The sequence below is a fragment of the Dipodomys merriami genome, unplaced genomic scaffold (assembly GCF_024711535.1).
Source record: "Dipodomys merriami isolate MVZ:Mamm:240054 unplaced genomic scaffold, mDipMer1.0.p SCAF_1, whole genome shotgun sequence".
Lineage (NCBI taxonomy): Eukaryota > Metazoa > Chordata > Mammalia > Rodentia > Heteromyidae > Dipodomys > Dipodomys merriami.
The window spans coordinates 37,884,653-37,909,084 of NW_027202270.1; the positions used below are offsets into that span (position 1 = coordinate 37,884,653).

Here is a 24,432-nt window from a genome sequence, read left to right on the forward strand (position 1 = left end):
CTTAGGATCATCTTATATGCTTATATGTGCATAGCTTTTGAGCATTTCTGCTTGTCCTAGACATATGCTAGTTATTGCAAATAAGGGAAACCATAGGACCTATGTTTCTTTGGGACTGGCTTACTTCACTTAATATAATTTTTTCCAAGTCTTTCAATTTCCTAACAAATGGGGCAATGTCATTCTTTCTGATGTAGGCATAGAATTCCATTGTGTGTGTGTGTGTGTGTGTGTGTGTGTGTGTGTGTGTGTGTGTGTGTGTGTGTGTGTGTGTGTGTGTGTGTGTGTGTGTGTGTGTGTACCACATTTTCTTGATCCATGCATTTACTGAGGGGCATCTGGATTGGTTCTATATCTTAGCTATAGTAAATGATGTTGCAATAATCATAGCTGTCCTGGTAACTTTAGTATGGCCCTGTTTGTGATCATTTGGGTATAGACCCAAAAGTGAGATTGCTGGGTCATAGGGGAGCAGCTCTATGTGCAGTTTTTTGAGGAACTTCCATACTGCTTTCTAAAGTGGTTGAACAAGTCTACCATCAATGCAGTAGGGTTCCTTTTGGCCACATCCCCTCCAGCATTTGTTGTTATTAGATTTCTTGTTTTTAGCCATTCTAACTGGGGTGAGGTGGAATCTCAATGTTATTTTATTTGCATTTCTTTTATGGCTAGGGAAGTTGAGCATTTCTTCATGTGTCTATTGGCCATTCTTATTTCCTCTTTAGAGAAGTCTCCCTTTAGCCCACTTATTAATGTAGCGGTTGTTTCTTTGAGGGTTTCTTGTTGGGGGATTTAATGTCTTGAGTTCTAAGTACATTTTAGATATGAGGCCCTTGTCTGTTGTATAGCTAGTGAAGATCTTCTCCCAATCCGTGGGCTTTCTATTGATCTTGCTGGCTATGTCTTGCCATCCAGAAGCTCTGCTGTTTCATGCAATCCCATTTGTCCAACCTTTCTTTGATTTGTTGTGTTTCTGGGTCTTTATTAAGAAAATTTTGGCCTGTGCCAAAGAGCCCAAGTTTCTTCTATTCCTTCCTGTAATGTTTTCAGGGTGTCTGCTTTGACTTCAAGGTCTTTAATCCATTTGGAGTTGATTCTGGTGCAGGGGGACATATAAGGATCTAGCTTTAGTTTTGTACAGGTGTTTAAGCAATTTTGCCAGCACCACTTACTGAAGAGGCTGTCTTTCTTGCATTCTATTTTTTTAAACTCCCTTATCGAAGATTTGGTGGCTATAGATCTGTGGGTTCTTTTCTGGGTCTTCAGTTCTATTCCGTTGTTCCTCAGGTCTGTTGTTATGCCAGTACCAAGTTATTTTGATTACTATGGCTTTGTATTAAAGTTTGAAGTTTGGTATTGATATCCCTCCAGCACTGTTCTTTCTGATAAGGATTGTTTTTGCTATTCTGGGTCTTTTATTGTTCCATATGAATTTTTGGGTTGCTTCTTCTATTTCATTGAAGTATGAGGTTGGAATATTGATAGGTATTGAAGTTGTAGATGCCTTTTGTAGTATTGCCATTTTCACGATGTTAATCCTCCCAATCTTGGAGCATGGGAGGTTTTTTCCACTTCTTTAGTTGTGCTTTAGTTTCCTTTTTTGGGTTTTTAAAGTTTTCATCATAGAGGTCCTTCACTTCTTTAGCTAAGGTATTTTATTTTTTGTGGGCTATTACAAAAGGAGTTGCTTTCCTGACTTCAGCCACACTCTTCTCATTATTGGCATACAGAAAAGCCATTGATTTTGAGGGTTAATTTTATACCCTGATACTTTGCCAGAGTTTTGAATCAGCTCAAGTAACTTGGGAGTAGAGTCCATGGGATCCTTTAAATACAAAATCATGTCATCTGCAAAGATGGAGAGTTTTATATCATCTTTCCCTATTTATATTTCCTTTATGTTTGCATCTTGTCTTATTGCTCTAGCTAGATATTCTAATAGTAAATTGAAGAGAAGAAGAGAGAGGGACATCCTTGTCTTGTTTCTGATTTGAAGAAATAGCTTTAGCTTTTCACCATTAAGTATAATGCTGGCTGTAGGCTTGTCATATTTAGCCTTTATTATATTGAGGAATGTTCCATAGATTCCTAGTTTTTCCAGAGCTTTCATCATAAAGGGGTGTTGGATCTGTCAATTGCTTTTTCTGCATCTATTGAGATAATTATGTGGTTCTTATCTTTGCTCTTGTTGATGTGATGAATTATATTAATTGGTTTGCAAATATTGAACCAACTTTGCATCCCTGAAATGAATTCTGTTTGATCATGGCATATGATATTTTTGATGAGTTGTTGAAGTTGATTGGCCAAAATTTTGTTGAGAAGTTTTGCATTGATATTCATCAAAGAAATGGGTCTCTAGTTCTTTCTTTGATGAGTCCCAGCCTGCTGTGGGGATGAGTTATGATGGCTTCATAGAAAGAGTTTGGTAGTGAACTTTCACTTTCAATTTCATTGAAGAGTTGGAGGAGTATTAGTATGAGATCTGCTTTGAAAGCCTTGTAGAATTCAGCTGTAAATCCATCAGGTCCTGGTGGTCTTGGTTGTCTTGGGTGGGAGGTCTCTTATTGCTGTTTCTATTTTGATGCTTGATATGGGTCTGTTAAGTTGATTTAAATCATCTTGGTTTAGTTTTAGCATATCAGTATTGGCTAGAAATTTGTCCATTTCTTCCATATTCTCAAATTTAGTAGCATAAAGGTTTGAGAAATATTTCCTTATATTGTTCTGAATCTTGGTTGTTTCTGAGGTGATGTTTCCAGTCTCATCTCTGAGTTTATTTGGGTGTGTTCTCTTCTTTTTCTGATAAGATTTGCTAAGGGTCTGTCAATTTTTTATGTTATAATATGCTTTTCATTAAACAATGCCTTCCTATATTAGTTTAGTAATTCAAACACTGAAATTTCATGAAATGGTGATAGCTTTACATATCCTTGGTTCACTATAGTTGCTTTCTCTAATTAATAGATTCTCCATAATAACCTATGAGAAATAGAAAACATGTATTTTGAAAGAAAATAATTTTGTTAATTTTTTCAAGGAACCAAGTGTTCAGTTTGTTGATTCTTTCTAGGGTTTTCTGGTCTCTAATTCATTTAATTTTGTTTTAATTTTAATTATTTGTTTCCATCTCCTGGATTAAGATTAGTCTTTTTAAATCATAATGATGAAAATAACATGTAAATAATAAACATGAAATGAATAAATAATAAGTGTGAAAATAATATGCTCCCCCAACAGTAAATATTAAAATGGATGTTCAAGTATTGAGCTATGCTAATCCAATAGTGGTGATCTTAAAGACTGGTACACACTTTTTCCCCCCAGTACTCAGCAAAAGTAGCTTGGATTTAGAAATCCACAGCATCTGAATGTGAGACAGAATCCATGACTGTGACCTCATTATGTTAGTTAACTACACCCACTCCTCAAAACTATAAATTTTTTATTCTAAGACCTAAAGTCCCTACCAGTCATTTATAATCTTCTTAATTGTTCAGATTAATAAGAAAAGAATAGTATTTTATGTATTTGGAGATAAAACTCACAAGCACTTGCTCAGGGTTAAGTAAATCAGGGATAGAACTAGTAATACTCAAATTTCCATAGCAAAGAGATCAGAAACTCATGATAGCATTCTAAAAACCATTGGTTACCATGGACTGTATTTGATTCCAGTTTCCTGCATCTTGTAAATACATTTTTCTAATTTGGGGAGGGGAAGGGAAATAATATGCTGAAACAGGGATTCAGATTGAGCCATTTTAACAATAAGATGTACTAGACACTATGTTGAATTTTTTCCCGTCCCCTCCCCAAATTAGAAAATGTATATACAAGATGCAGGGCACTGGAATCAAATACAGTGAAAACAGGAGTTATACCATGGGGGAGGAACATACCAAAGAAACAAAAAAAATCACATCATTATAAATATATTCAAAACAAAATAAAATCACATCATTATAAATATGTTCAAAACAATAGCAAGAAAGAATAAACCATTTGTGTCCCTATCTTGGGGTTCATTTCATTTAACATCATCTAATATGGCCATAAGTACATGGCTTTTGACAAAATGTTTAAATAGGGATACAGGGTGACCCATTGTAACAATGAGATGTACAAGACACTATGTTGAAAACAAACTTTACGACTTCGGGAGGAGGTGGGGTGGAAGGGATGGTGGGGGGAAAAAAGGAGGAGGCAACAATGCTCGATGGGAAATGTACTCATTACCTTGCTCATGTAACTGTAACCCCTCTGTACAATATTTTTTACAATAAAAATGTATTTAAAAACGAAAGAAAGAAAAATACACTGTTGAAAATGAACTTTACAACTTCAGGGTAGGGAGGGAGATGCTGAGGAGGTGGGAGGGAAGGGAAGGTAGGGGGAAAACAAAGGAGGCGGGAAACAATGCCCAATAGGAAATGTACTCATTACCTTACTCATGTAACTGTAACCTCTCTGTACAGTATTTTATAATAAAAAAGTATTAAAATAAATAAATAAAAAGATAAAAATCATTGGCTCTTAGCTTAACAAATAGCACCACCAATCATTTAATGGTTGTTTAAGCGCAGTGATTTTTTTCTTTGATTCCTTTCCTTTTCTGTATATTCCACAGTTAATATCAGTCAATAAGTCTTACTTGGCTTGCCTACAAATATGCCTTAAAATGCTATTCAATTTTCTATTAAAAATGACTCTCAGCTAGTTTCATGGTCTCCTGATTTTTTTTTTCCCTGATCCTGGGCTTGACCTCAGTGCCTGGGCCCTGTCCCTAAGCTTGTTCTGCTTAAGACTAGCACTCTTGAGTCACAGCTCCACTTGCATATTTTTTTTTTCCTTTGGGACTTAATTAGAAGTAGGAGTCTCATGAACTTCCTTGAGTGGACTGGCTTAAACCCGCAATCCTCATATCTCAGCCTCCTGAGTAGCTAGGATTACAAGTGCCAACCCCTAACTGATTTTTCATGGCTTTTTTTTCACATAGTTTTATTGGGCCAATATCTGGCTGTTTATCACTCAAAAAGAATCCATGGGAGATAGCTGCTAGTGAGAAAGAAATCATTTTATTCAGGGACTGAAATCTGAGAAGTCCGAGGGACTATTTTTCTTGAAGTTCCACCTTAAGGAAACAAGATTGCAAAGGGCTTTTATATGAAGGAAAATGAGTGCTTCTTTAAATGGTTAAAAAATAATGTCAATACATATCCTAAAATAAAAAGTGAGTGAAGGGGTGGGAAGAGTGGATGAGAATGTTGAATGTTGAAAGGGTGACATTGGTTAAGTCACACTGTATTCACAAAGTGCTTTGTTGAATGGCAACTCCTTTGTACAACTACTTAAAGATAATAAAAATATTCAAGAACACTTTAAAAATAAAAAATAAACTTCAGAATAAAAATAAATAAGAAAAGGAGTGCAGTTAGCTCTTAGATAAGGGACTATAATGCTGCACAGTGTCTGAGCCAGGGCATGTGTCTACTTTGTCCTCTGTTAGCATTCCCAGAACATTGAAGTAATCTTGACCTCCTAGGGATAACTCCTATTTTTTTTTTTTTTTTTTTTTTAGTTAGTCATGGGCCTTGAACTCTGGGCCTGAGCACTGTCCCTCAGCTCTTCAGCTCAAGGCTAGCGCTCTAACACTTGAGCTACAGCCCCACTTCTGGTTATCTGGTGATTTATTGGAGATAAGAGTTCCACAGACTTTCCTGCCCAAGGGCTGGCTTTGAACTGCAATCCTCAGATCTCAGCCTCCTGAGTAGCTAGGATTACAGATGTGAGCCATTGGCACCCGGCTCCTGTATATTTTTTAATACAGGCTTTATTTTCTACAAGGGAAATCTCAGAGTAATTTATATACTTTGTGTTATATACATTGATGGGCAGAATTATCCTAATATTATGCTATCTGAAAGTCTCCAGATGTTCTGGGTTCCATAAATCTAAAAGAAGATGATTTAGCAGTTAACATCTTAATCATTTGGGTATGGCAACTCTTTACAATTTGGAATTCAGAACAAAGTAAGGGGATTTAATCTTCTAAATGCCATAAGGAAGGGATGTGATTTACACAGGACAACTCATAAAAGAGGCGCTATTGTTAAACTTTGCAGTCTGAATGATTACTTCTCTCCTCTACTCAGTAAGCAGACTTAGACTATTCCTAGATTTCTCTCATACTCTACCAGATTATATATAATTTGGTTTCTGATTCCAGTTTTTCTGGAATTACTAGAGAGTAGACAGACATATGAATTTATCTAATGTACACAGAACCATACAAAATATTAAACTCAAAGAAAGGCTCTGATGTCTGAAGCTTTAATTTCTTCTTCTAAAGGAAAGGGAGAGGTGGGAGTTAGGTAGTTTTAGTGGGGTAACGAATGATTTTTAAGAGAAATAGAGAAATTCAAAGCATAGAACTCTGGAACAAAGTTTTTCTCAATTCTCTGGGGCAGTAGTAGGCAAGGTTACTGAGACAGTAGCGGTTGTCTGAATATGCAGAGAAAGCCTCCTAGGTAATTTCTTCAGGGTTTCCCAGGTTATTAGAATACATTGTTGAAATACTTAGTAAGGATTTTCCCTGAATTTCATTTGTTGTCCTTTCTCATCTCTAATTGCATTAATTTGGGTTTGCCTCTTTCTTTTGGATAGTTTATCTAGAAGTTTGTCAATATTGTATCTCTTTTCAAAGAACCAACTTTTTGTTTTGGTGATTCTTTGTATTCATTTAGGTTCAATTTTTAAATTTCTGTCCTAATCTTTATTTCTTTCTGTAGATACCTTTTTATTAATAAGTTTTTATTGTGAAAATACTGTACAGAGGGGTTACAATTACATGAGCAAGGAAATGAGTACAGTCTTATCAAGCATTGTTGCTTCCTTGTTTTCCCTTACCATCCCTGCTCTCCCATCTCCCCCACCATCCCTCCACCCCACCCTCACCCCTGCCAAAGTTGTAAAGTTTGTTTTTCAACATAACGTCTTGTACATCTCATTGTTGCAATGGGTCTCCCTATATCCCTATTTAAACAATTTGTTTTTCCCTACCCCTCCACAAATTATACCAACATCAATTACAGTGAAAACAGGGGTTATACCATGGAGTAGGGTCATACAAAACAACAAAGAAATCATCTTCTAAATACGTTAGAAACAATAGCAAGAAAGAAAAACCATTTGAGTCCTTATCTTGGGGTACATTTTGCCTAACATCAATTTGTCTGAGTGTTTCTGCTTGTCTCAGACATATACTAGTTATTGCAAATAAGGGAAACCATGGGACCTATGTTTCTTTGGGCTGGCTTACTTCACTTAATATAATTTTTTCCAAGTCTTTCCATTTCCTAACAAATGGGGCAATGTCATTCTTTCTGATGTAGGCATAAAATTCCATTTTGTAAATATACCACATTTTCTTGATCCATTCATCTACTGAGGGGCATCTGGGTTGGTTCACACAACAAATCAAAGAAAGGTTGGACAAATGGGATTGCATGAAGTTGCAGAGCTTCTGCATGGCAAAGGACATAGCTAGCAAGATCAATAGAAAGCCCATGGATTGGGAGAAGATCTTTACTATCCATACAACGGACAAGGGTCTCAGATCTAAATATACCTGGAACTCAAAAAATTAAATCCCCCAACAACAAATCCTTAAAGAAACAACTGCCCAATAAATAAGTGGGCTAAATACTTAAAGAGAAACTTCTCTGAAGAGGAAAAAAGGATGGCCAATAGATACATGAAGATATAAATGCTCAACCTCTCTAGCCATAAAAAATGCAAATCAAAACAACACTGAGATACCACCTCACCCCAGTTAGAATGGTTATAATCAAGAACTGTAATAACAACAGATGCTGGAGGGGATGTAGACAGAAGGGAACCCTACTGTAAATACTTTTTTGATTGATTTGTTCTTTTTTAAGATCTTGAGGTGCATTGTTAGGTTATTTACTTGAGATTAATCTTATTTTTTAATAAAAGTGCTTATAGCTATAAATCTCCCCTGAGTATTGTATATGCTTTGTCAGAAAGTTTTTAGTTTTGTTCTTATTTTCATTTAGTTTAGGAGCTTTGTTACTTATCTTATTCTTCAATGACCCATTGGTAATTCAGAAGAATATTGTTGATTCTCTGTTTGTTCTCTTTATTTTCTCTTACTATTTATTTCTAGGTTATTCATTAGTGGTCTGAAGAAATAAGTGACTTCAATTTTTTTGTGTGTGGGGGGGGTTGTTTGTTTTTGTTGGTCATGGGGCTTGAACTCTTGGACTGGGTGCTGTCCCTGAGCTCTTCAGCTCAAGGCAAGTGCTCTACCACTTGAACCACAGCACCACTTCTGGTTTTGTGGTGATTAATTGGAGTTCAGAGTCTCACAGATGTTCCTGCTTGGGCTGGCTTTGAACCAGGTCAGATCTCAGCCTCCTGAATAGCTAGGATTACAAGCATGAGCCAGCAGCACCTGGCTTGGATTTTTTTAAGAGTTGTTTTCTGTCTTAATATGTGACCTGTTCCATGGACTGTATTCTACAGATGTTATGCTACATTTGTTAAGTGGAATATTATATTCCATAGGTATCTGTTAAATTCAGTTCATCTATAGAGTTAATTCAAAATTGTATTATTATTCTTTTTCCTGGATGACCTATCCAGGTTAGAGTGAGATCCGTATACTAAAATCACTATTACTATATTAGAGTTTCTCTGTGCTGTTATATCCTGTAGGATTTGTTTTATGAAATTGGGTATACTGACAATCAGTGCATGTATGCTTATAATTATTAAATCTTCTTGATAGTTTATTCACTTTGCCAACATAATTTTGGTTTGAAGTCCACTTTGTCAGATGTAAGTATAGTTACTCCTGCTTGCTTTCAGGCTCCAAATGCTTAGAATATCTTTTCCCATTCTTTCACTTAAAGCTTTTGTATATCCTTGCCAGAGCAAAGTGTTTCTTACAGGCCCAATAGTTGGGTCTTCCTTTTTAATCCAGTCCTCTAGTCTGGGGCCTGAATTCTGGTACTGGGCACTGTCCCTTAGCTCTTCAGCTCAAGGCTAGCACTCTATCACTTGAGCCACAGTGCCACTTCTGGCTTTTTCTGCTTATGTGGTGCTGATGAGTTGAACCCAGAGCATCATGCAAGACAAGTACTCTACCACTGAGATACCTTCCCAGCCCCAGTTTGTGTCTTTTGATTGGAGAATTCAGAGCATTTCCATCCAGAAACTATTGAAAGTTATATGGTAAATCCCATTATTTTGTGGTTTTGTGTAGGTCTTAATTCTTTCTAGTCCTTATTTACTTGTCTACTCATCTGGTAAGATTTATTCTTAGATTTTTATAGTTACATAAATGTAACTTCCTGTGGACAAGAATCCTTTAAGTATCTTCTGTATTGTTGGCTTAATGGTCATAAATTCCTTTGGTTTTTGTTTAGCATGGAAGTTTATTTCTTGTTCAATTATAAAAAATACCATTGGTGGAGATAGCAGTCCAAGAGGTTGGCAGTTATATTTTTCAGTGCTTGAAATGTATCATTGTTTTTTGTAGTTTTGTTGTAAAATATTCTGTTTTCCTAGTGGGTTTGCCTTTACATGTGACTTGTTGCTTCTCTTCTAGTTTTCAATATTCTTTCCTCGCTGTATATATTTAATGCTTTACTATAACATGATGAAGAGAATTTTCTTTCTAGTCTTATCTGCTTGGTGTTCTAATCGCTGCCTGTAGTACATAATCATGTCTTCACAAGATTTGGAGAATTTTCTAGTATTATTTCATTCAATATATTTTCTGTGTCTTTAGCCTGAATCTTTTCTCCTTTTCTATGTCCAGGATTCATAAGTTTTGTCTTTTCATAGTTTTCTGGAGGACTTAGGTGTTCCATTGGTACTTAATTTTTTTTGCTATTTGCTTGAATATATGATCAATCTTGCCTCCAGTCCTTGATATTGTCTTAAATATGAGCCAAACTTTCAGCTTAATTTTTATTTGACTTTTTGATATTTTATTTCCAGAATTTAAACTGATTTTTTTAGGATTTCCATGTTGACTACTTCTTTCTTATCCTATTTGTCTTTATTATTGCATATAGCTGCTTATTTATGTACTCTATTGGTCATTAATATAATCATTCTTTTGAATCCTTTGACATTTTATTCAGTTCATTATGATCATAAACAACCCATTATTGTAAAATTATTCACTTTTAGAGGAATCATACTTGTTTTCTCATATTTCCTACATTTCTGCATCAGGATTTGTATCTGTAACCATCTCATTGGCTGGAGATCTTAATCTTCTGTAGTCTTTCAGTTGAAGAATTTCCAGTGTTTAGGCAGGACTGGGTAGTGACAGGGTTGATAAAGCTTCTTAACATCTTAACATAGAACTGGGAATATAATTCAGTAGCTAAATACTCTCCCACATGTTCAATGAACCAGGACTAATCTGCAGTACCACTCAGAGAAAAGAAAACTAGCTTTGAGTTTCTTGTGCTTTCTGTTGTACAATGTGGTTGTATGTGGCTAAGTGAATGGCCAATCAAGGGTCAGTCCAATCAGAACACCTTTCACTGTAGAAGTTTCCTTTCTTTGTGTTCTTGGATCTGCTGATGACTGAAAGGAACTTTGTAGCCTTTGAACTGTGCATATTTCTACTTCATCTACAGAATCGTAGTTTGTGTACCCAGGTTTAGTAAGTGTCCAGCCATAGGGGTACAGATACATAGAGAATAGGGAAAGAAACAGAGCATTGATATCGGTACTAGAATGGGAAAACTGAGGCAATCAGATATCACATAGGTCTTAGCACTTTGAAACTCCCACCCAGCGGTGAAACACTCCTTATGAGAGTAGGCTGGAGAAATCACGTGATCTACCAGAACTAGACTCAGAACTCTCAATCCCACTCAATAACACCACCTATGTAACTGGGAGTCAAAGTGAAGCATTCCACCATGTATGAGTTTGTAATTGTTTCTTCAGTGATCCTCAAACAGTGGGGCTTGCTCCTAACTAGAGAGCAGGCAGGCTGGCATCCACTATTTGAGCTCCTTACCACTTAAATTTCCTGAGTCTACATCAGACCCTCCCTCTTTCTACCATTCTGGCCATCTGTACTCAGACACTGTGTCAAGTTATCCCCTGGCTCCTTGTGCCACAATATTTCTTTGTTTTCACATCTGCAGAGTAGCTCAGTCTCAAACAATAGGGCCCTTCTCAAGGTGACAGCTAGCTATAGCTGTATGAGATAAATGACAAAATCCAATGCTAGTCTGATATAGGAGTAGGCCCTGTCATATTAAATCCCTACACTATCTTTAAAGCTTGTGGGAAAGGTAGGCTGATCTGGCAGATAAGTCCACCAATCATTGTTAAGGCCACCTTGCTTCCTTTCCAGGGCACCCAGGATTAGAGCTGAAAGTTGTGTCCGACTTTTCTCCATTGCATGTTGCTGTGTTTCAGCTGTCATCTGTTTTGTGATTACCAATGTGCTTCTTTTCTTCTCTACAGCTTATGACCTGAAAAATCATAATGATCTGAAGCATTTCCCCAACTCCTGGTAAACTCAGAACAATCATAATCAGCCATCTTACTCTGACACACATTTTTTTTCTTTTTAAACAATTGAACTTACTATAAAATAGCATTTAGAGAGTGTATGTTGTAATCTGCAAGATATCTAAAAAAAGATGCCTTTTCAGAATATATGTATAAACAATTCCTGAAAGCCAATAATAAAATAGTGTTTGAATATTTTGCATAATTTTAAACTTATGTTTTAAACACTTCACCAAAAATATTGCCTAACAAAGTATGTAGTATCATCAGTTATTAGGGAAATTCAAATTAAAGCCACAGGGAAACAACCTCACATCTCCACCTGATGGCTCACATAAAAATGACCAATGATACTGATATTATGGGTAATAGTGAAGGCAAGGGAGGTCTCAGGCAGGCAGGGAGGTAAACTTCCACACATTGTGTTGAGGTTCTTATTAGCATCTGAGAAAGAATTTTGACAGTCAATTTTTAGTAATTGGAATAGGGCTTTTATTACAAAGCTAGAGTACCTATTCAAGGGATACATATTGGTGTTTTCAGGGTAAATTCTGTCTTCTGTGGTTTGGGACTGTGCATCTTACATTCAAGTATAATGGAAAGGAGGGCTAATCATGAATTGAAATGTGAAGAAAAAACATAGAACTCCTAATAATGAGGGGGAGGTTTCCAGGATAGAATCTACTACCCACTTCAGGCATTACGTTGAGCTTTTCAGTTCCTTCATGCTATCTGACGTGTAATAAAATGGAAATCCCATTATAACATAAAATATTATTGTGATTGTTTTGAAAATTAAGAGCTGAGTATGGAAATGACTTTCATCTACCAACAAGATCACTTACTTAAAACTGTATCCAGAACTTTTGGCACATTGTCTTCATGTATTGTGTTAATATATTATTGCTCCTAGGAACTTTATAAATAATACAGTGCTATCTTTGATGAATAAAGTAGACTAATTTGAGATAAGGCTTTAGAGTAAAATACAAGAATGGCAAATATTGACATATGAAACATGGTTTTCCAACATTCCTCAAAAGAAGGGTCTTCAGATGTTTTGATCTTGGAATATAAGTGAGTCAATGTGTAACTCCCAATAAGGTAACTTTAAGAAATTACTCACATGGATGAATACATTATGGATTTCTATTACATACAGCAATTCTGATGTTACTAAGTAAATTCTGCTTTGAAGTCACGTAGGATAAAATCTTTAAAAAAGTTGCTTGAGTTATCAGGAAATAATTAAGACATCAGAAGTCCTTTAAATTAACATTAGATGAGCGAATATGTGAAAACAGGATTTGCATTAACTAGACAACCTACATCTTTGTTAAAAGAAGCAGAAATCAACAGAACATTAATTAAATCTTCAAGTACAATTTTTCAAAAAGGCTTTTAAAATGGAAATATAGCCATGCACCAGTGGCTCACACCTGTCATCTTAGCTACTCAGGAGGCTAAGATCTAAGGATTGCGGTGCAAAGCCAGCATGGGCTGGAAAATGGAAATGGCCCTGTGGCTCAAGTGGTAGAGCTGAAGACTGAGGGACAGCACCTAGGCCCAGAGTTCAAGTCCCACAATTGACAAAAAAAGGAAATATTATAGTGGATTTTTATCAAAATATCAAGTTATTGAGAAGAGAAATAAAACTAGGCTTTGATGTTTAGAAATTTACACATATAGAAAGAAGGCCACAATTTAAAACATAAATGCTCCAGTGACTTTTCTGATTTTATAATCTGTTTGATTACAGTAACAGAATTTCCTAAATATGTTGATATTATTTGTACACTTCCAAAACCAAAAGTTCTGTCTGACTCTAAAACATTCTAATCTATGTGATAGAAAAACTTAAATGTAATTTTTCTAAACAATAGGCAATATTAAATTTTAAACATACTATAGAGGTTGGGAAGGTGGCTCAGTGGTAGAACGCTTGCCTTGCATGCATGAGGCCCTGGGTTTGATTCCTCAGCACCACATAAGCAAAACGAAAAAAGGCAGAAGTGGCGCTGTGGCTCAAGTGGTAGAGCGCTAGCCTTGAGCTGAAGAGCTGAGGGACAGCGCCCAGGCCTAGAGTGCAGGCCCCACGACTGGACCCCCCCCCAAAAAAAAAACATACTATACTTCTAATACATTTTTTAAAATGTGCATCCTTAGTATATATTTTAATAGGTCCAAAATATTTTCTGCCTTTTGGATCAATTGATCTTTGTAGTAATATTCCCCATGACATCTGTTGCCAGCTCTATGCTCAACAACCAGGTAGAAAACCATGGAATTTTTAGCCCTAAGCATGTCCTCATATTTCTGCTTCTACCCATTCACATCACACAACTTTTCAATTCTGTTCTATGAGTATCTAAGGCTGACCTTCAAAATGCCACTTCCTTAAAGAAAAATGCCCCTTTCTTCCAAACAGATGTAATCATTTTCTGCTGTATACCATCCTGCCTCTCTGTAGTTTCTATTATAAGTTAGATGTCACTGACTATCTCATTTTCCCTGGTAAACTGCAGCTTTCTTAGAGTCAATACCTTCTTTTCTTACTATTCTCTTCAGTGACTAGCACATTGTTCACAGTTAACATAATGTTAACATACATATGTGAATAAATTGTCTATTTTGAAAAAGATATTTAGAAGGAAATAGGGATATGAAATATGAAATAGGGATAAGAAGAAAAATATAGAACTTTTACTGTTATTAAGTAGTTGTACAAAGGTGTTACAATTCCATTAGTCAGGATATAAGTACAATGTTTCTCGGATAATGTCACCTCTTTCTTTGTTCTCCTTCATTTTCCCCTTCTCATCTCTACCCATGTAGTTCATTTTTTACATAGTGTACATTGAATACAATGAACACATTTGGTCACCTTTCCTCTCTTCATTCCTGTACCCCACTTTGCCAACCCCCCAAAAAACATGTTTTAATTTCCTGTTGTTGGTTTTGAGAAAAAGTTACTTTAGTTTTTAAAAGGAGTTATGCCTTGGGTTCCTCCTCTAAATATACCCTCCTTTACTCAGTTTGTTTGTATATAAATATCTTAAGCTGTGTTTGTGTTAGCATGCCTAGTTGTATTTTAGATCTAGCTTCCATGTATGAGAGAAAACATGCACTGTTTGTCTCTCTGAGCCTGGCTTAATTCACTTAACTTGCACTTTGTTGATTACTGCATTATTCACAATAGCTAAGTTATGGGAACAGCCTAGATGCTCTCCAACAGATCAGTGTATCAAGAATATGTGATACATATACACAATGGAATTTTACTCATTCATTAGAAAGAATAATATGCCATTTGCAGGGATATGGATGGACCTAGAAAAATATATAGTTTTATACATCTTCTCAATATAATCTTAATCAAATGATGGCTGGACAGGATAGATGTAGGCATTTAAGAAAAATATGCCTTAAAACTAAACTTCAGGATTCCTTATTTCCATTTCCTGTGTGGAATAGGAAAAGTCCATGTCTATATGTGTCTGTCTCTATGCGTCTCTTTCTTTGTCTTAGTTTCTCTCTCTCATTCCCACCCCCATATTCTGTTATATTAAAATAAACTCTTGCTAAAACTTCAAGAAAAGCTATACTACAGTTGTAAACAAAGCACTTCAATTGACTGGTATATGTTGTATAATATTAATGATATATTAAGCCCCCACAAACTTTGTGTGGAAAGATTAGTGTACCACATGGCAATCAGTTAGTGGCAACAATATGCTTATTTAGGCTGCCTACTAAGGTGTAGAACATTTTGTTTTTCTGATGAACTTTAGTTTCTTCATTGAAATGGCATACCTATTTTAGCCATATCTATTCCATGAGTTTGTTTTGAGTGGTAAGAAGATAATGTAGGTAATGAAACTTTTTTGGGGGGAGGGGTCAGTACTGGGGCTTGAACTCTGGGTTTGGGCATTGTCCCTAAGCTCTTCAGCTCAAGGCAAGCACTCTACCACTTGAGCCACAGTGCCACTTCCAGTTTTCTGGTGGTTAATTGGAGATAAGAGTCTCACTTCCTTTCCTGCACGGGCTGGCACTGAACCATAATCCTCAGATCTCAGCCTCCTTAGTAGCTAGGATTACAGGCATGAGCCACTGGCACCCAGCTAGTAATGGCACTTTTGAAAGGTGTTTGAGGAACAGTAATGGAATATTAAAAACAACCATACGAGAGAAAATTACTAAATTGGTCACATTCTTTTAGATCAAACTTCTTAGTTTAGAATTTTTAGATAAAAATAAAATGTATCAAGCAAGGAAATATTTTGGTGTACAATAATTTGTTTCCATCACTAAACATTTAGTTTAATGGGTAAATATGAAGATTGCTTAGTAATTTTGCTGCTTTACTAGTTCTATAAAATTGCAAATTCAACCTGGGTGATCCTTACAGATAAAAGAGTTCCAGGCCTAAAATAATCTGCAATCTAACTTACTGTTACCAATTAAGAATAATTTTCTTTCTTTCACAATGAGAAGGTCAGTGTTAATAAAAGTCTAAGATTTTTTTTAAAAAGTCTAAGACTATTTCTATTGTATTTTATAGTAACCTCAGGTGTTAATATGTGTCTTGAAAGAGAATTACAATATGGAGCCCAGACTAAAGAAAGATCTTGGCACACATGTATTCTAAACAATACTCAGATCTGAAATCTATTTATATTACCTTTACTATATCTACCATGTAATGGGTGGGTTAATCCAGGTCAGGTAAATAGACAGAAATGGGCTGATCCCCAGTCAATGAACATACACACACACACACACACACACACACACACACACACACACACACACACACACACACATATGCATGTTACCAATGTAAGTGAAACTATGATCTCCCACCATTTGTGTAAGTGCAGAAAGCCTTGGTTTTCTTATAGATAGAACATAGTAACATGAACAAACATCACATTGATATTATTTAGTCATTCCTTCCCTCTTGGTCATCCCAACCAACAGTATATAATTCTCAGTTAAGACAGTTAATAAATATATTGTTCACTTTTACTTCTCTTTCTTAATGAGATATAATTAGCATATCTGTGAATATGTTCGATGAGTACCTGCTCTACTGAAATTTAATATGGGATGGCTTTTGCTGTTGCCTACAAAGTTCTGGTTTCTTTCTTAAAGGAGCTACTGGGCAGAGACTATCTTGAATAGAAAATAACTCCTATGAGGTATATTCTCTGACTCCTTATAGCCTGCACATGGGGCCTTCAGGATTATAAGCACTTTGTGATCAAAATATCAAGATGATTTTAAATAATTTGACTAATCTTCATAGTGTACTTATAGTTGCTGTTATTATTTAAAACTAATTCCACTGTCAGTAATTAAGAAGTATAATTACTAGAACTCTTGACTCTTGCATTTTGGAAAAATTGCCTCATCATTCAGAGCAGCAAAATTTTAACCATGACCAAATTAACCATGCTTCTTCTTCCCCCTCTATCACATACCTAACTTGGTGAAAAAATTAAATTGTAACTTTATATAATTGCCATAACTGAAACATGAGTTGTAAACAGAACTAACATTGAAGATCATCTGGTTTTGCTATATGTTAAAAATTTCCTTGGAGTATAACTTACAACTCAAGGAATAAAACAAAAAATAACCTGTTTTAAATGGGAGGAAGTCATTCTAAGTCATCCTGATCTTGAAGAGACCTAACATAGAATCTGAAGGCATGGAATTATATTTAAATCAAACTCTATAAACTACAATACGTGCTAGAGTAAAAACTATACATAGCCGATGTGTATGTTTTATATAGATTCCAAATATCTGTTTTTTTTCCATAATGGTAACTTATCTTTTTGTATGGTATATGAATCTTTAATGTCATCCTCCTATGTCTCTCTTAGAAGACAAAGGCAAGTTAAAAGCCAATGGTTCCAGTCAGTCATCAGGTGTTGATGGTGGCTCATTTCTACTCCAATCTGGCACAACATCTCTGCAACCTGGAGCCGTCACTTCGCCCTCCAAGAGCACAAATGGAGCTCCGGGGTCTGTTGCTGAATCAGAAGAAGAAAAAGCCAAAAAGTTACTTTATTGTTCACTATGCAAAGTGGCTGTGAACTCCCTGTCACAGCTAGAGGCACACAACACAGGTTAGCAGCTATCCTTTGAATTTAAATAATGTTTATAATGAAACGCAGCTCTTTCCATCAGAAGATCATACCTACTGCTGTACAGACATCATTTGATCAGTGTCTTTTTTCAACTCAGAAAAGTGATTTTTTGAAAAGTATGATCATAATAACTTTGGAAGCAATGAAGCAAAAGCAGGTTAGAGATAAAATCTGTTCTATTCTTCATTTCCTCAAACGTATCATATATTTTCCAAAACTCATTTTGGTGTTGCGACAGAAATGAAGATACATTTTTATGCAGAATAATCACACACAGGAGAAAAAAATAAAAAGAGCTTGAAAATCCATCAGTAGGCAAATACCAACTAAATAAAGTACCTAATTCAATAAAATTACTCAACCATTAATATGTACTGATAAAAAATATGTACATAGACCAGGAATTGTGGTGCATGTCAATAATCCCAGCACCAGCACTTTGAAGGTAGAGGCAAAAGGATTACAAGTTCAGGGTCTGCCTTGAATACATAATAGGACCAACTGAATCTCCTAAAATAAAAAAGAAGAAAAAGAAAAGGTGTATATGTGATTTGATATGTGGAATTTCAAGGATATTTAATTTTGAGATGGCTCTTTTTAGTACAGTAATCCTGCCTTATTCAGGAATGTATTGCACAATTTTGACAAACTGTGGTAAAAAATTAATTAATTGAAATCACAGTTAGCAATTTTAAAACAAAAGTTTTATATCCTCACAGATGCATTTTGCAGCTCAACTGTTAAGGGGAGAAGCTCTCAGTCCTGCATTATCACAAGTTCTCTTTAAATCATCTTTAGAATTTGAGTGTTTACTTGCTCCCAGTTTTGTGAAAGATATGCATCACAAAAAAGTAAATGATGCCCCAAAATAAGACAAAAATACATGTGTACTTCATCTAAGAAATAAAGGGAAAATTTGAGATTTGTTGAAAGGCGCATGTCCTTGAATAACATTATAGGAAAAATGAACCAAGCATCTGCAGTAGATTTTTATCAAAGATGGACTCTGTCAAACCATATAAATATGAATACCATGGGTCTGCTGTCTACCAAAAAACATACTTTAATAACAGTGGTTACTTTTAGATGGCAACCATTTGGTACCTAATTAGGTAATTTTTTTGCTTCTCTGCATTATATATAAATATAAATTTCTTTATGTTTTCCATGTTTACAACACTGTATATTAAATTTATAACCATCATCAAAGTGATTGTCTAACAAAAGTACTGAGAACTTTAACCTGAATATAAGCTTCTCAAGAATAAGAAAACTAACAGCTTCCTATAGTTCTTACACAACTACTTAATATATAACTCTTTCATTGTAGGATCTAAACACAAGACCATGGTTGAGGCTCGTAATGGAGCTGGTCCAATTAAGTCCTATCCTAGACCTGGATCAAGATTAAAGATGCAGAATGGCAGTAAGGGGTCAGGACTACAGAATAAGACATTTCATTGTGAAATCTGTGATGTTCACGTTAATTCAGAAATTCAACTCAAACAGGTAATGTACCCTTAATTAGTATGTACTATTGTTCAGGGCATCGCATGGGTGTCTTTACCTCCTCCTCATGTATAGAATAGTTCTCACAATGCTTATAGGTAGGATTATTAACCTTTACAAATTGCACAAAATGTTTGACGTATAAATGCTGTGTCAGTCCCCAGTATCTGAGCATTCCTTTATGTCAGACTCGAAGGGAACAAGAGTCAGATAGAGCTTACAGTCCAGGAACCTTTGGTAAATGAGATGTAAAGCCTGTATTCCAAGGGTCCCTAGATCAGTCCAGGGAGACACAGTCAGTCATCAGTTACTATGGTAACACCAGTCAAAATGTGGTAAATCTATGGAGAACATGACAGAGACAGCATTCCAATCAAGGATACAAGTCTTGAGAGATTGCAAGTCCTTACTCAAACTTTGATGGTAGACCTAGAACTAGGAAGGGAAAAATCACCATGTCGATCTAAGAGATCATAGTCTTGGATTCAGCTAACATAGCAAACTTTTTTCAGCACATTTCTAGCAGAAGGCATAAAGACCGTGTTGCAGGGAAACCACTGAAGCCGAAATACAGCCCTTACAACAAACTCCAGCGGAGCCCTAGCATTTTAGCAGTAAGTTTCCCTTGCTTACTCATCCTGGACAATGGCTTTGGGGAGGGCTTAGGCATTAATGGTCACAAAAGTTGGTGGATTTATTTATTCATTTGTTTGTTTCTGTTGTGCTAGGAATCACCAGGTTCTACAGCATGCTAAGAAAGCATTCTACCATTTAGTCACATTCCTAAAATCATAGTTTTAAATTGAGTTAATTCTCATAGACAGACATTTTATAATGAGCTGCTTAGTTTCTTCTAGAAGGAACCCTGAAGAAAGGCTCCTCAGATAAGAGAAGGTGATGAATATGGTGAACATCTTCTTTTGGACTGGAGCTTGAACTCAGGGCCTTTTGTATGCAAGGCAGATGCTCCACCACTGAACCACATCACATTTATTTTTTATCTCTATATTGAAACAGGGTCTTACTAAAATACCCAAGAAGGTGTCAAACTTGATTTTCCTGTCTTAGCCTTTTAAGCCATTGGTATTGCAGACATGCTCCCCCACACCCTGTGAGGGTGAACCACTTTAATTAAAAGCTAATTACCTTACTCTATCATACCGGACCATATCAAAGACTACCTTCTTCAGCATGTTAAGCAGAGGCTCAGAAACACAAATAATGCCTGAAAATTCTGAAATGTGTTAAATCTAAGAAGAAAAGTTATTTTCATAAAACAAAAACTTCACTTAATATCCTTGTGTGTATGCTGCATGTGTATGTAAGAAGGTGGTGTTTGTTCTACCCCCATTTCCATTGTAGTGGGTATATTAACATTTACCAGTCTTATCTGTTCTTGGTGTATGCTGTTTCCAATTTCTTCACAAAGACACCTAGGGACTGCAGCAACGTCATAGGAATACCCAGATGAGTGATTTCAGTCTCTCTAGGGCTGAGGCCAGTGAGCTGTTCATGCTAAGGTGAACTGAAATGGACCAGCTGGAGGCAATGGTATGATTGCCTTCCAGCCTCTCCAAAGCCTGCATCAATGCTGGAAGCAGGTGGTACCTGCCTGCATGTAGCAAACCCAGCTTGCACAGCTCCTCCTGATTGCAAAAGAGAGCTGAAGGATTGATTTCTTCCTTCACAGGAAGATTCCACACTGGGATTCCTTTAGAGAAAGTTTCTACTCCATTTATAGTCAACTCAACAGAATTTGATTTTGCTGCAGTCTTTCACAGAAATCTCATTAAGTAGATTGTAAAGGAAGTATAATTGACTTTGTTTTCTGGATCCTTCATGGGACCATAATGTTTGAAACTTCAGTTACCTCACCTCAATGCAGTTTACATAAGAGAAACAGAATAAAGGACAGTGCCTCTTACAAAACAAACAAAAAAAGCAAAAAGGACAACTCCCAACTCCACTGAAAGAAATCATAAACAAGAAAGGAAGAAAACATGAAACCTGTCTCTAGACAATGTGGTAGTTTAAGACAAATCTGCATTTTTGAACTGAGCTCACTGAACTGAGCAGCAGGAAGCAGATGGGCCCGTCCCTCCACCTTGCCTTCGCTGGGCACTTGTCTGTCTGTTCAGAAGCTTCCTTTGCCCTAGCTTCGAGGATCAAAGATTTTTCAAAAAAGCTCCAAAATGAAAACAAAGTAAAGCTATGCAAAGAGATGCTGCAGCCAGTTTTGTGAAAAACAGTCACATACTGACTTCTCAGTGTTTCTAAACTTCTTAACTCGGTGTTTTGCTGATGAAAATAATAGCCTCACCTCATGCCCCATTTCTCTCCCTCCCTAGGCAAAACTTGCATTCCAGAAAGATATGATGAAGCCCTTGGCCCCAGCCTTCCTGTCTTCACCCTTGGCAGCTGCGGCAGCAGTGTCCTCTGCCCTGTCACTGCCACCCCGGCCATCTGCCTCACTCTTCCAAGCTCCTGCCATCCCTCCAGCCCTCCTGAGGCCAGGACACGGGCCCATCCGCGCCACCCCTGCTTCCATTCTCTTCGCCCCATACTAACATCTGCAAGCCCCAAGACAATCGAGGCCAGTGGGAAAGTAAAGGAGAGCTAAAAGGATTTGGTAGTGGAAACATTTTGTGTTGCACTTAGTACCAAGTCTCCAGCCACAAAATGCAGCCTACCACAGGGCCCCAACTCCAGAGAAAAACAAATCACTCGATTCAAGAGAGCTTTAGTGGCCAGCTCCTGTAGTTAGGAATGTGATCAGCATAGGCTTTCTCTCTCTCTTCCCTCCTCCTCCCTTTGTTCAGTTGGTATATCTGAGATAAGTGGGTTCCTTGAAAATGTATTGGTCAGAAAAAGAGAGCAAAAGAAAATCAGTCATCCTTCTCCCATGAGTGTGATCTGGCTGAGAAACAATCTGGAATATTTTCCTGACAGACTTGAAAACTAGGATTTTCCTCAGATGTCTGTATATAACTCTGGAATCCAACGGGGCATATTCTAGTGTGGAACAAAAACACAAGTGCTTACTTGTGGATATCACTTTACCAACCAATCACAATCTTTTCGTTTTGGTGTACTATTGTTGACAGGGATTGTGTACTGTTTTAGACCCAAGTACTGTTGTATGCTGTGTAGTACTAGATCGTATCTCTTGTCTGAATTCAACATTTTTAGTTGCCGTGTAATTGTTAGGAAGCAACGTAGCTTTCAATTTTCTCTTTAAGAGAGCAAAAGATAATATTTTCTTTACTTCACCTTTTATTTGGAGATATTTAAAACTAAATAGAAAGCCATATAACATAGCTATAATTACTACCTGTTTGCTGTTTTTGTTTAACTTATTTTGTAGCTTTCTCTCCAGTTTGAGTTGCTAAGCAAATGTATACAAACACAAAAAAGAGCTTCCTGAATTGCACACTGTTGCACCTCCTGTGCATTCTGCAAGAAGACAATAAATTCGTGTACTTCTACGTAATGATCTTCCTTTTTAACCTGTTTTCATTTGTAATGATGCTACATAATTTTGTGGCTCCCTAATGCAATAATGTACAGAAGATATAAAAGTTTATAATTGAACACTTTGTCTTTCTGTTCACTGCATACGTTGCAGGTCATGCTCCCACGACCCCCTTTCTAAGCTGATGTCAACAAGACTGGAATGTTTGATGTTAGGGGCAAGTGGTAAAAATAAAACAACAAAATAGAGTGGACTCTTTTAGAATATCTATATCTGCAATCTGTAAATGGTAAAATGTCTGTGTATTTTTTTAAATGTACCTTTTCAATAAAAGTACAAAAAAATCAAAATCTTGTTGGTATTTTCTGTGTCCTTTGCTTCTGAGATTTCTATAATTTAAAACCACCTGATGGAAGCTTCTAAATAGGCACAAAGATTGTTTCTTACACATTTAGCACTTTTAGCTGACATTTGCTACAGATTTATTTGTCATGTTTATTCACTACTGTTTGCAGCTTCTGCATGACATAAAACTTCCTCCTGCTGTCTCTCTGGTTCCTTAAGAAATTAGGCCAAAGTTGTAAGTTTGCCCCAAATCATAACATCCTACTAAACCATGACTCTCACTTCTTAGAACCTTGCTGCAGGTCCTCTAAATCCCCAGGCCCTCTTTTACTGATGTTTAAGAGCATTTCTGATCTCTTTCTTTTTATAGAATTCTCTTCCCTTTTTGCTTTTCCAGTCAATCCAAGATTAATACATCACTGTTCTGGTGAGCTATTATTACTGCGTAACCAACTACTATAAAAACATTTCATCTCATCAGGATTTCATGGATCAAGAACCCAACAGGGTGTAGCTGGACTGTTCTTCTGTTTTCTGAGGTATCAGTTTGGTTCAGTTGGTAGCTAGGCTGGGCTGGAGTGCCACATGGCTTCACTCACAAGACTACTTACTGGGTGATTCTGACTGGAAGACTGAGCTCAACTCTAGCAATCTGTCAGAGGTCTTGCCTGGCTGGTGCGGTCATGCTGCATTTAAAGAGGCCTGCTTGCAAGTCCTAAAGGCCTCTTGTCAGATAGGCTAGAAACTCCAAGCATGTCAGTTGTGCTGTGTTCTACTAACAAGAGTGTTACTAGGCCCAGTCCAGACCTATAAGGAAGGAAATTAGATACTACTTTTCAGAATGTCCCAACCTCATTAATACACCACAGTATTACTGAATTTTGAGAGAAATGGTGTCTCCACACCTTACTCTTAAACCCTGTCACTTTTTAAAAATGAGAACTGGGATAGGGAGATAGGACTTAAAAAATAACTTCCAAAAAAGGAAAGCCAGAAGATGGTGGTGTAGCTGTGATGCAGAGTAACAGACTTCCTCCATCAAAGCATCTGTCAAACTGTGTGAACATTGTTGACCGTAATATTTTAGGCTTCTAAGCAGGTTATTTTCAAAGTCTAGGAGACTTGCAATTCAACATTTAGAATTTAGGGTTTTTTTTTCATTTGTTCCCTAACCAATATTATTCAAATTTCCCATGGTTGGACCATGAGACATGATTTATAGATAACATGTCCCCAAGGTGTTTTCTACCTTAACATGTTGGATTTTTATGGATTTTTATTCTCATGGATTTCAAGGGCAATTATATTTGATTTATTTTGCCTTATCCTTTGTCTCATTGAAGCCTACTTATGTCCTCAAAAAATTACAAA

General features: G+C 36.5%; 1 protein-coding gene across 11 annotated transcripts in view; it reads left to right on the forward strand.

Annotated features, from left to right (window-relative positions):
- Positions 1–23,030, forward strand: part of Znf385b (zinc finger protein 385B) — a 398,961-nt gene extending 375,931 nt beyond the window's left edge. For 9 of the 11 annotated variants that reach the window (XM_070019840.1, XM_070019868.1, XM_070019850.1 and 6 more), the window contains 4 exons: positions 17,469–17,714; positions 19,066–19,244; positions 19,757–19,858; positions 21,593–23,030. In XM_070019840.1, coding sequence (XP_069875941.1) covers positions 17,469–17,714; positions 19,066–19,244; positions 19,757–19,858; positions 21,593–21,811 — 746 coding nt within the window. In that variant the 3' untranslated portion in view covers positions 21,812–23,030. The remainder of the gene's footprint in view (positions 1–17,468; positions 17,715–19,065; positions 19,245–19,756; positions 19,859–21,592) is intronic. The other 2 variants (XM_070019859.1, XM_070019877.1) reach the window with 1 other exon arrangement.
- The last annotated feature ends 1,402 nt before the right edge of the window (positions 23,031–24,432 follow it).